Consider the following 13,614-nt stretch of genomic DNA (forward strand, 5'->3'; position numbering starts at 1 on the left):
ACTCAGATCACGGCTGAACTTCAGCCAACCTCTCTGCCAGCCTCCCTGTCATCACTGCACCTGCAGGCATTACCGTGTTGTTTTGCTGACAGCAATGATTTCTTCTTAGGTCAACAGGCGAAAGGGGGGATCTGTTATGCCCTAAGATTCAAAGACACCCCCCTCAAGGCCTTGTGAGCCAGAAGCCTTCCTAAGGGCTGCTCAGCTGAGCCGGGGCCACGCTTCCACCCGGGGCAGAGCCCTGGCTGGCTGCGAGGTTTGGAAGCTACCCACTTTCTGACAGGAGCTGACGAGTTCACGGGTCTGCACGCCCCAACGGCTCTCTAGCTCCTCCTTTCACAGTACAGTTTCTCTTCTTCAAGTGTTGTGACTTCCCCCAGATCCAATCTCCTTGTCTTCAAAGGGAACAGCACAAAGCTACCTCGTGTTCTGCACTTCGGATGACCTGTGTCGCAGACTCTCTCACTAACGTAGAGCAGAGCCGCTGTAATTCACAGTCTTTTCACTGCATTCAACGGCACAGAAGACGAAACAGAAGTTGCATGAGTTTTTGGAGCTGTCAAACTTCCCTCCAGGAGTGTGAAGCCCTGAAAAGGGTCCAGCTCTCCTCTGAGGAGGAGCCGCCTCCTTAAGCAGCTCAGGAGCTGATGTTAATGCCGGACAGCAGTAAGTCGCGGTCCGCTGCACAGAGAATTCACTCCTCCACTCAGAAATTTCTGTCCAACGCGGTATTAACAGAATCCAAAGACATGTGAGAGATGCATAGCAAGTGTTCCAGCGTTCAGTTTAAAAACAACACGACTGGCTCTGAAATCATTCAGTGTCTGTCTGCGACCCCAGAGCCCAGCTCGAGGCTGTATACACCGTCCTCTCGCCCCGGGCCATCTCGAAGCCAGCGCTCTGTGCTCATGTCAGCAGCTCCCGCTCCCTTGGCCTTCGACTCAAAGACGGAGCCATTTCAATTGTGAGGGGAACAGACTCTCAGGCCCGCCCGACTCCCTGCTCCGTGCCTTCCAGTCCCTGGAAGGGGCGGCGACAGCTGCGAGGGGAGCAAAGACCCCGGTACTGCGGGCCGAACTCGCCTGCCTCACGCTGTGGAGCCGCGCCGCCTCGTGTCGCTCTCTGGGCCTGCCCGAATCTATCCCTGAAGGGCGGAGAGGGGGCCACGTAAAACAGCTGCAACCTGGTCAAGCTTTGAACAAAATGAAAAGGACTGACAGGGAGAAGCCTGAGAAACTGCTTGGGTGGGTTCTGGGGAGGTGCTGGGGAGAAGACGGGGTGAGGGGGACAGAGCTGCCAGCAGCATGGCTGTTTGTCACAGAGCACAGGGAGGGAGGCCAGGTGCTGCCGTTGCTTCTGTCCCGAAGGCTGAGAAATGCTAACAGCTGACAGTCTGAGCAAGAGGCCCTGCCAGCCAGCGCGCTGGACAGAACCACCCCAATCCGATGTGCGCTAGGGACACCCTCCTGGACAGGCCAGGGTGAGCTACTTTTAAAAAGTCCTAATTCTTCTGGGCTCACATGTCTGGAGCATGGAGAGCATGCTGCCTTCCTTTCTCTAACCTGCCAATGGTACCGACCAGCTTCCAGAAACCCTCAGCATTTTGGCCAACAGGAGGTCGGGTTGATCAAGTTATCAGAATTTCATCCTGGTTCCCCTGGATTTACAACGGGAGTAATTTTTCAAAACCAGGCACGGTGATGGGTGAGGTCTCCTGACACAGGACTGTGTGGCAGCCCAGCTGCACAGCTGTGAAAGACGGAAACCGCTAGAGGCCTTTCTCTCTGACGCCTCAAGTTAACCCCCTGCTCATGCAGGCTGCCCTGAGACGGTCCTAGAGCATTTTCACTGGACACTGCCCTTGGCATCTCTCAGCTCACCGTGCAGGTCGCCCAGCAAGCCCCCTCGCAGGCGGTGACGTGGAGAGGAGCGCTACTCCCATCCAGATTCCAGGACTGTGAAAGGCGCTCCAGTCGGGACTTGAGCAGCCCATCGCCTACTTAGACTAACACTTCTTAACATTCCGTAGCATTCACAACTCAAATCTCTCACTAGTTCTGATGAATCCAAACAGACAAGCTTTTCACTGCAGTTCAAATGCCAAGGCCTGGAGTAAGCGGCCACTGGATTAAGTGGGCTCGGATGATCCACCATCAGATTGAAGGCTGGCTGGTATGCCCAGCTGGGGAAGAGCAGCTGTTGAGAATTAGGCATGATTTTGATTAGTGGCATCAGCTTAACAAGGCTTCACTCTGCTTATCATCCTGTTTGACTCTGTGAAGCATCTGTTGCGATAAAGCATTAGATCTGGGCACTTTGCGCATCTTCTGGCAAGACCAGCCTGTTCCTCAGGGCCCTGCTGACTGTCACACAGACAGCAGAGGCCTGGGCAGGTCACAACTGCTGAAAATGAGTCCATTTTCTCGTTCTAGAACAAAGACTGACCAAGAAAAATTTAAGAGGATATTCAATCTCTGATCAACTGCCACTGAAGGCTGGAACCCCTTCTTTCCCTGGGCTGTAGAATCCACCTGGAGCTCCAGCCATGCAGGGAGCTGCAGGGCCATGTGCTCACTGGGGTGGAGTGGGGAGTGTGGAAGAAAGCACACACAGGGCGCTGCCCTGCTGCAGGGCACCCCTCCTGCCTCAGTCGTCCTGGCCAGCCTGGAGGCAACCTGCTCAGCCAGCAAATCAGAGAGCCTGTTTTACCTGGGGGAAATGAGGATTAAAACCACAATGAGATGCCACACAACCACCAGAATGGCTCAAATAAAAAGACCTGACACTGTCAAGTGTTGGCAAGGATGTGGAGCAACCACAACCCTCAGACATTTCTGGTGCGACCACTTTGGGAAGAGGTGGGACAGTTTCTTATTAAATCAAGCCTACACCCATTCTGTGACCCAGCAGTTCCACTCTAAGTATTTACCCAAGAGAAATCAAAACCTATAGCCACACATTGACTGTACGAGAATGTTCACAGCAGCTTTATTCAGAATACTCAAAAACTGGAAGCAGCCCAGGTGTCCACGAACACAAAATGGAAAAGCAAACTGTGCTGTGTTCAATAATGGAATACGACTCAGCCTGTAGAAGCAATGAACTCAAACATCCAACGTGGACGAACCTCAAAAACACGTGAAGTGAAAGAAGGCTTCCTTCCAAGAGCACATACTGTGTGAGTGCATCACTCAGAAGCTCTAGGAGAGCAAATCAAGTATGTGTGGGAAAATCAAAGGGGCACTTGCCCCTGGGGGGATGAGAGCAGGGACTGGCTGGGAGGGCAGAGCAGACGAGGAGCTGGGGCGCACAGATGCAGGCACCTGCCCCCATCGACGAGGAGACACTTAAAATGTGTGTGCTTCACTGAAGGTCGATTTTACTTTAAAAATTAACCACTGAACTCTACTTGATGATATGCACACTCAAATATTCAGGGCAAGTGTACAGATGTCTGCACTTTTCTTTGAAATACATCAAAAAAGATGATGGGTGACAGCAGTGTAGAGCTATGAACAGATATGTGATAAAACAAGTATAGTAAAATAATTAGGCAGAATCCAGGTGGGATACATACGTGATCACTAATTCTTTCAAGTTACTATGTTTGGAAATTTTCAAAATAAAAAAAGCCTACAATGAGACACCATTTCATCCCCCTCAGACACACAGACATTGACCGGTTGGTAAAGTGCTGATGAGGAATGGAGCAAGGGCAACGCGGTGGCTGCTGACAGCGTGAGCAGGCACGCCGTGTGAGGAAACAAGCCGGAAGCCAATCAGACACTCCAGTGCAGGTGCACTAAGATGTGCAGAACAGTCAGGTCAGCCCTGCTCGCAAACGAAAACAGAACAAGCCCACTGACAGCAGAAAGGAGAAGTGAGTCGTGGTGTATCTACCAGGGAACACCACATGGTGGGGAGTGTCCACGGATCAGGAGTCCAGATCCCCAAATACAGAACTATTCACATTGCAGCCTTTTAAGGGGAAACGGATTAGAATGTAACATGGCTGTACAAAATCTTAATATATTCACAGAGGAGCAGGTTAATACTCTCAGTCCATTTCTAATTCAGTAAAGAGAATTATTTATATTAAAACAATATGCAATCTTATTTGAAAGCTTTCATTTTTGGTGGAATTGAAAGGCAACAAACAAGTTCATCTGTTTTTCTACACACATCTCACCTGTTTCGAGTAGCCCCCATAGATGACAATGCTGCCCTGGGGAGTGACGGTCATTTGGCAGCCCGATCTGGGTGTGGGCCCTGTCCCTGATGGGGACAGCTTGCTCCACGTGAATGTGTCCAGGTTAAAGGCATACACATCGTTGTAATAGATGTAATCCCTGTTAAAGTAACAAACAAAAAGACTGATGTTAAAAAGCGAACCCGATTTAAGCTAAAGGTAAATTTCCTCACATTTGTGCTAAGTTATCGGTTTAATTAAAGTTTAAATTCATACGAAAGGACTGGAAGCACATGTCAGTTTGCACTTGAAAAGTACAAACAATGCTAGTGCACAGAAGCATGGTAATTTGTATCTGAAAGCCTTTTCAATCTGAAAGTTACACCATCTTTTCTCAGTTTACAAAATAGCAATCTTTCAAATAATTACATTAAGTTACTGTATGTGTAATTTTAAGGTCAACAGTGAATTACAGACCTGAGCAAATACTCAGAAGGGAGACATTCACAGCGTGGCAAGGGTGGAGAGATGGGGTCAAGCAGCCCTGAAACTGATGGACGCCAGAGGGAAGTCCTCTGACTCCACAAGTCTGGGCAAGGGCAAGGATAGGAGGGCGTGGTGGAGGCTTCCAGGAGGCACCATGGCCCTGCCCTGCTTGATGCTCCTGGGACTTAAGTGGCAAGGACTCACAGCACAGATGGGGCCTTGAGAAGGGAGCCGCACGTGCGGGGAAGCAGCAGCGCCTCTGCCATGCCCTGACGCGGGATTTCACAGATGCCATGGGCAATGCCCAGGGGCCTCGGGTCAGAGTGACACCAGAATAAGAGATGCCCTCTGGCTATTCAAAACGGGGAGCAAGGACTGATTTTTAAAAGAAAACAGGAGAAGTGAGAAGCTCGAGTACAGGTCTGAAAGGATTTTTGTCTTTCACGCTGTGTTCACATAATCCACGTCTGGAGCTCCTCAGCAAACGCGCAGAGGATCACTGCAAGAGAGCGCTGGGGCGAGGCCAGTCTGCTCTGCTACACCCTTGGACGCGGCGCAGAGAGGATACACGAAACAGGACAAGCTGGCTGGTGACTACACACAAACAACATGAGCTTTCTGACTGGCACCCATGACCAATGCACCCTTCTATGGGAGGAGAGCTCTTGTTTGTTTTTCTCCTGAGGATGATTTGCCCTAAACTAATCTGTTGCCAATCTTCCTCTTTTTTCTATTTTTTCCTTATTTTATTGAGGTCATAATAGTTTATAACATTGCAAAACTTCAGTTGTACATTATTATTTCTCAGTCATCATATAAATGTGCCCCTTTACCCCTAATGCCCACCGCCCAGCCCCCTTCCCCTCTGGTAACCACTAATTTGTTCTCTTTGTCCATGTGTTAGTTTATCTTCCACATATGAGTGAAATCATATATCCTTTGTCTTCCTCTATCTGGTTTATTTCCCTTAACATAATACCCTCAAGATCTATCCACATTGTTGCAAATAGGCTGATTTTGTCTTTTTTATGGCTGAGTAGTATTCCATTGTGTATGTATACACCACATCTTCTTTATCCATTCATCAGTCAGTGGGCACTTGGGTTGCTTCCACTTCTTGGCTATTGTGAATAATGCTGCAGTGAACATAGGGGTACACAAGTCTCTTTCAATTGTTGATTTCAAGTCCTTGGGAGAAATACCCAGTAGTGGAATAGCTGGGTCATACGGTATTTCTATTTTTAATTTTTTGAGAAATCTCCATACTGTTTTCCATAGTGGCTGCACCATTTTGCACTCCCACCAGCAGTGGATGAGGGTTCCCTTTTCTATACATCCTCTCCAACATTTGTTATTTTTTGTCTTAGTGATTACAGCCACTCTAACAGGTGTAAGGTGATGTCTTAGTGTATTTTTGATTTGCGTTTCCCTGATGATTAATGATGTTGAACATCTTTTCATGTGCCTGTTGGCCATCTGTATATCTTCTTTGGAAAAATGTCTATTCATATCCTCTGCCCATTTTTTGATCAGGTTGTTTTTCTGTTGAGTTGTGTGAGTTCTTTATACATTTTGGAGATTGACCCCTTGTCGGATATATGATTTGCAAATATTTTCTCCCAGTTGGTGGTTTGTCTTTTCATTTTGTTCCTGGTTACCTTTGCCTTGCCGAAGCTCTTTAGTCTGATGAAGTCCCACTTGTTTATTTTTTCTTTTGTTTTCCTTGCCTGAGTAGACATGGTATTTGAAAAGATCCTTCTAAGACTGATGTCAAAGAGAATACTGACTATATTTTCTTCTAGGAGTTTTATGGTTTCACATCTGTAAGTGGGACTGTGTTCTTGAGTTCTCTTTCTGTTAGTTCATTACCAGGGTGTAGAAATGCAACTGCTTTTTCAAGTTGATTTTCTACCTGGTAACTCTGCTGTAGTTGTTGATTATTTCTCATAGTTTTCCGATGAATTCTTTAGGGTTTCTATATATAGAATTATGTCGTCTGCAAACACTGAGAGTTTCACTTCTTCACATCCAATTTGGAATCCTCTATTTCTTTTTCTTGCCTAATTGCTCTGGCCAAAACCCCCAGTATTATGTTGAAAGAGAGTAGTGAGAGTGGCCACCCATGTCTTGTTCTTGTTCTCAGAGGGATGGATGGCTTTCAGTTTTTCCCTGTTGAGTACGATGTTGGCTGTGGGTATGTCACGTATGGCCTTTATTATGTTGAGGTACTTTCCTTCTATATCCATTTTACTGAGAGTTTTTATCATAAGTGGATGCTGGATCTTGTCAGATGCTTCCTCTGTGTCTACTGAGATGATCACGTGGTTTTTATTCCTCATTTTGATAATGTGGTTTATCACACTGATTGATTTGCAGAAGACGAACCATTCCTGTGTTCCTTGTATAAATCCCACTTGATCCTGGTGTGTGATCCTTTTAATGTATTGCTGTATTTGGTTTGCCAATATTTTGTTGAGGATTTTTGCCTCTATGTTCATCAGTGATATTGGGCCGTAACCTTCCTCGTGATGTCCTTGCCTGGCTTTGGATCAGGGTGATATTGGCCTTGTAAAATGTGTTAGGAAATGTTCCATTTTCTTCAACTTTTTTGGAATAGTGTGAGAAGGATAGTTATTAAATCTTCTTTGAATGTTTGGTAGAATTCTCCAGAGAAGCCATTTGGTCCGGGATTTTTATTTTTGGGGAGGTTTTTGAGGACTGTTTCAATCTCTTTACTTGTGATTGGTTTCTTCAGATTCTCTGTTTCTTCTTGATTCAGTTTTGGAAGGTTGTATGAGTCTAAGAATTTATCTGTTTCTTCTGGGTTGTCCAATTTGTTGGCATCTAGCTTTTCATAGTATTCTCTTACGATCCTTTGTATTTCTGTGGTATCCACTGTAATTTCTCCTCTTTCATTTCTAATTTCATTTATTTGAGCCTTCTCTCTTTTTTTCTTAGTGAGTCTGGGTATGGGTTTGTCAATTTTATTTATCTTCTCAAAGAACCAGCTCTTAGTTTCACTGATCCTTTTCTACCGGCTTTTCGGTTTCCATTTCATTTATTTCTTCTCTAATTTTTATTATTCCCCTGTCTGCTAACTCTGGGCTTTATTTATTCTTTTTCTGTTAGGTGTAGTTCAAGATTGCTTATTTGAGATTTTTCTTGTTTGTTAAGATGGGCCTGTATTGCTATGAATTTCCCTCCTAGGACCAATCTTGCTGCATCCCATTCAAAGTTGGTATGATGTACTTTCATTTTCATTTGTCTCCAGGCATTTTTTGATTTCTCCTTTAATTTCTTCAATGACCTATGGTTTGTTCAGTAGCATGTTGTTTAGTCTCCACATGTTTGTCACTTTCCCATTTTTCCCTTGTATTTCTAGCTTCATACCATTATGGTTGGAAAAGATGCTTGATGTGATTTCAATCTTCTTAAATTTATCGAGGATTGCCTTGTTTCCCACATATGGTCTATCTTTTGAGAACGTTTCATGTGCACTTGAGAAGAATGTGTATTCTGCTGTTTTTGGATGGAGTGTTCTATATATATCTATTAAGTTGATCTGGTCTAGTTTTTTGTTTAATTTCACTGTTTCCCTGTTGAATTCTGTCTGGATGACCTATCCATTGAGGTAAGTGGGGTGTCAACGTCCCCTACTATTATTGTGTTGTTGTTAACATCTCCTTTTAGGTTTGTTAAGAGCTGCTTTATGTGCTTTGGTGCTCCTGTGTTGGGTGCATACATAAGTGTTATGTCTTCTTAGTGGAGTGTCCCTTTTATCATTATATAATGTCCTTCTTTGTCTCTCATTGCCTTTTTTATCTTGAAGTCTACTTTGTCTGATATCTGTATGGCAACACCTGTTTTCTTTTATTTGACATTAGTTTGGAGCATCATCTTCCATCCCTTCACTCTGAGCCTGTGTCTGTCTTTAGAGCTAAGATGTGTTTCCTGGAGGCAGAATATTGTTGGGTCTTGTTTTTTAATCCATTCGGCCACTCTGTGTCTTTTGATTGGAGAATTCAATCCATTTACATTGAGAGTGATTATTGATATATGAGGGGTTAACGCTGCCATTAACTTATCACTTGTTTTCCAGTTGTTCTGTATTATTTCCCTTGTTTCTCGTCCTGTTTATTTTGGACTACCAATTCAGTTTGGTAGTTCTCTATGATGGTTTTCTTAGTTTTCTCTTTATTTATTATTTGTGTCTCTGTTCTGATTATTGTTTAGTGGTTACTGTGAGGTTTGTATAAAAAATCTCATGGATGAGATAGTCCATTTTCTGATAGCCTCTTATTTCCTTGTCTAAGCAGGTTGCATCCCTTTTCTCTTCCCCTTCTAAGTTACAGGGGTCACAACTTATTCCATTTTGTGTTGTGAGTTTGTGATTAAAATGATGAGATTATAGTTATTTTTGATGTTTTCCTTCCCTTTATCTTTAATGTTATAAGTGTTTCCTAGCCTGTTCTGATAAAGAGTTGCAATTTTCTGATTTTATCTATTTATCTCCTTGTTAAAGCCTTTATAAATCCTTTTTTTTCTTCAGGTATGAGGGCTTTCTTGATCATTTCGTGTGTGTGTGGGGGGGGGCGGGTCTTGTGGCAATAAACTCCCTCAGCTTGTGTTTATCTGGGGAAGTTTTTATTTCTCCATCCTATCTGAAGGATATTTTTGCTGGATAGAGTATTCTTGGCTGAAAGTTTTTGTCTTTTAGAATTTTGAATATATCATTCCACTCTCTCCTAGCTGTAAAGTTTCTGATGAGAAATCTGGTGAAAGCCTGATAGGGGTTCCGTTGTAGGTTATTTTCTGCTGCTGTGCAGCCCTTAGCATTTTTTCTTTGTCATTGACTTTTGCCAGTTTAACTACTATATGCCTTGGAGAAGGTCCTTTTACATTGATATAATTAGGAGTTCTATTAGCTTCTTTTACTTGTAATTCCAGCTCCTTTTCCAGGTTTGGGAAGTTCTCAGCTATTATTTCTTTGAACAAGCCTTCTGCTCCTTTCACCCTCTGGAATATCTATGATACTTATATTGCATTTCCTAATTGAATTGGATATTTCTCAGAAAATTTCTTCATGTCTTTTTCGTCTTAATTCTCTCCCCTCCTCCATCTGAAGCATTTCTATATTTCCGTCCTCCAAATTGCTAATTACGTCCTCCATAATATCAGCTCTGTTATTCAAGCACTTCAGATTTTTCTTAATCTCATTCACTGTGTTTTTCATCTCTGACATTTCTGACTGAAACTGAAGAAAAACAAATCTCTTTTGTTAAGAATTCCCTCTGTTCATTAACTTTATTCCTGATTTCATTGAACTGTCTTTCTGAATTTTCTTTTAACTTGAGTTTTTTTTATGATAGCTGTGTTTAATTTTCTGTCATTTAGATTGCAAATCTCAGTGCCTTCAGGAATGATTTCTGGGTGCTGGTCTGGGGAGGGAAAGGACATCTCCTTACGTCCTTCCTCTTCCTCCCAGGGCGTCCAGCACCTCCACCTTCAGACATATGACTGCGTGGGTCTCTCAGGCCTCTATTGTGTTGTGTGAATGTGCTCTGTTGGTTTATGAATGTCCTTTCTGTTGTATCTTGGAGGGGAGGAGTCTAAGGGAAGAGCTGACTCTGCCATGATGCTCACATCACTCTTCTTTTTCTTTTTATGTGAGCTGCCACCAGGGCATGGCTGCTAACAGATGAGCAGTATAGGTCTGTGCCCGGCAACCAAACCCACGAACCTGGGCTGCTGAAGCAGAGTGCACCAAATTCAACCACTAGGCCACTGCAGCTAGCCCAGGAAGCAAGGAACGTGGAGGCTCGTAGTTTTTAAAAAACTTCACTATCTTCCACCATTTTCACAGATTCCATGTTGCAGATTTTCAGTAAAGAAATTCTATTCTGCATTGAGATAAACAGCAACTGCTATTTGGTTTTTAAAAGTCAAACTAATTTAACATGTATGGTGACTACACAGATATTTGTTCTAATATCTTCATTTTTTCTGTATGTTTTAAATACTTCATAAACAATAATTTTAAACAAGGTAACAGATGAGAACAGCTTTGAAAAGAGTTGATTTTGAAATGGTTTCAAGTTACAGCCACTGTGAAACCTGATTCACTTTATACCCTTGAGTTCCTGGGAGGAGAGGCTGTGTCGATCTTAACTTGCTGTCCTGCACACAGTAGGTGCCAAAAGTAATGCACTGACAGACCCATGCATCTCCATGTCTGTTTTGTGGCAAATAATTGTTTGTTTTTTTTAAGTTTCAAGAATAAATATAAACGACAATCCTAAGGTATAGATTTCTAAAAACAGCCCCAGCTCTCCTATGCAAAATGGTGATGACCAGACAAACTCCTGCACAGCAAGGAGAACAGTCAGGGCAGCAGAGAACAGGTGGGGGCAGGAGGGGGGAACACGGGACCAACTGAAAATCAGCAATCTCTTGTTAAGGACAAGTTCGACTACTTATTAGCTTGGTCTCATCTTTAGTTTGAGACAATAACTGCCCTACCAACTGCTTGGTCTCTAAGAGAATGTGTAAACTCCACTTGCTAAACTGCATGACAAGACATAAAATTCAAGCATTATTACAGCCAAGTTACACCTTTAAGGATGCAAAACCATTCCCTGTTTAACATGAATTATACTTTTAAAAACTCCTCCAAAAGCATCTAAGAATTTATATCCCCTTTTCTCAACTAATGAAACTATTTTTTATTCATAAAGAAAAACTGAAATTTTCATTGAGCCAAATCTACACCACACCCTCCACCTAAGATGGGGGATGTGAAAAAGTGGCACCAGTCACTCCTCCTAACTCACCAATGCCTTCTTCCTCACGTGTGCGAGGATTTATTTTCATGAGCCAGGAACTATCAGAAAAAAATGTGTGCAAATAGATCCATAATGTGATAAAAGTCTGAGGAGTGCCACCACAATTAATAGATTGACCACTATGTTATTTTTTCAAGGACTACGAGAGAGAGAAGAGAGCATAAAACAAGCACACGGCAAGAAAGACAGGCATCCACTTCTCTGACTTGGCACATGGTGAGAGGAAAAGCCCTGCAAACACAGCCTCACCAGCCATTACAACAGCCTAGACGTTTTACCCAAAACATTATGTATTATGATGGTGACAGGAATACTAACCTGTTCACCATGTGTCTCATTTTCCTGGACTGAATTAAGGACATTCAAGAGGGTATGTGTATAGATGACAGGATTAGAATAATCAGAGAGCCTGCAAGCCTGGCCTGAGAACCCACTGCAGCTTCCCAGCAAAACTGAGGTCTCTCTTCAGACTCCCCTGCAGAACATGGCCATTGCTGTGTGCCCCAGCACTGGGAGTTTTTAAATTATTTTAGCCCAGTGGGTGTCAAAGTGAGGTCCCCTGGCCAGCAGCATCAGCATCACCTGGGAACTTGTAGAAGTGCTGATTCTCAGGCCTCATCCTAGGTCTACTGAGTCAGGAACCCAGGGCTAGGGCCTAGCAACCAGAGTTTTAACAAGCCCTCCAGGGGATTCTGAACCAGCTAAAGTTTGAGAATCCTGTGTTAGATATGACTGCCCACAACATTTGCAGGGTTTGATGCAAAATAAAAATATGGGGCCCTTTGTTCAATAACTATTAAGAATTTCAAGACAGTGACAGGAGAGCATTAAACCTAGCTTGGAGCCCTCTGACTATGGCCCTGTGCAGCTGCCTGAACCACATACCCACACAGCTGGCCTTGGATTTAGGGGATGGGTGGCATTATCCAGGTGTAGTCAGAATGGTTCTTTCCATAAAAAGTTCACCCCTATCTTCCTGCTATTGGTACCAACCTTGTACTCTCATGGAAGCCACCAAAAAGGATTAACTGTCTCTTCCAGGCTACCATCCGATGTCCACTCCGACCTGAAGGACCCCCTGGTGATCTAAAGTGAAAAAAAAAAATGAAAAGACCATTTTTTAGACCAATTTCTGTTTCATGAGCACTTACTGAGTACCCTTTAATTTGACAATCTATTAAAACCGTCCTGAGTTTAGCTAGCTACTATAAACTTCCACAATAAAATATGAGGAAATGTCCATGATCTTGGAGTAGATAAACATTTCTTAGAACATAATAAACTAGACTCCATCAAAATAAAAATCTTCGGGGCCAGCCCAGATCCTGGGTGCAGACATGGCACCATTTGTCAAGCCATGATGTGGTAGGCATCCCACATATAAAGTAGAGGAAGATGGGCACAGATGTGCACTCAGGGCCAATCTTCCTCAGAAAAAAGAGGAGGATTGGCAGATCCCTCACACGTCTGAAGACCTCTTTACAGCGGTTCCTTTTACCTGGTACATCATGTCCCACTAATGAGAAAAAATTAAAAGGCATACCAAAAGGCAAAAAACACAATTTGAAGAGACAGAGCCAGCATCAAAATCAAACATGCAAGGATGCTGGAATTATCAGACTAGAAATCCAACACAACCATTATCAATATGCTAAGGGCTCTAATGGATAAATCAGATAGAATACAAGAACAGATGGGCAATGTAACCAGAGAAATGGAAATCCTAAGAATAAATCAAAAAGAAATACTAGAGATAAAAAAACACCGTAACAGAAATGAAGAATGCCTTTGACAGGCTTGTCAGTAGACTGGACATGGCTGAGAAGGGAATCTCTGAGCTGGAGGACGTATCAATAGAATCCTCAAAAACCAAAAGCAAGGAGAACAAAGACTAGAAAAACCCTACAGAATATTCAAGGCCTGTGGGACGATTACAAAAGGTGTAACACACACATAAGGGGAATGCCAGGAGAAGAGAGAGAGAAAGGAACAGAAAAAAATATTTGAAACAATAATGACTGAGAACTGCCTCAAATTAAACTCAGACACCAAACCACAGATCTAGGAAGCTCAGAGAAAACCAAGTAGGATAAATGC

The 13,614-nt window shown here is 43.5% G+C and overlaps 1 protein-coding gene across 2 annotated transcripts in view; it reads right to left on the reverse strand.

Annotated features, from left to right (window-relative positions):
- KLHDC4 (kelch domain containing 4) overlaps positions 1-13,614 on the reverse strand; it is a 52,842-nt gene that overhangs the window by 7,537 nt on the left and 31,691 nt on the right. For both annotated transcript variants that reach the window (XM_046683723.1, XM_046683724.1), the window contains exons 6-7: positions 12,511-12,603; positions 4,190-4,349 (exon numbers count right to left, since the gene is read on the reverse strand). In XM_046683723.1, the coding sequence (XP_046539679.1) occupies positions 4,190-4,349; positions 12,511-12,603 (253 nt within the window). The remainder of the gene's footprint in view (positions 1-4,189; positions 4,350-12,510; positions 12,604-13,614) is intronic.

This window comes from Equus quagga, chromosome 13 (assembly GCF_021613505.1).
Source record: "Equus quagga isolate Etosha38 chromosome 13, UCLA_HA_Equagga_1.0, whole genome shotgun sequence".
Taxonomy (NCBI): Eukaryota; Metazoa; Chordata; class Mammalia; order Perissodactyla; family Equidae; genus Equus; species Equus quagga.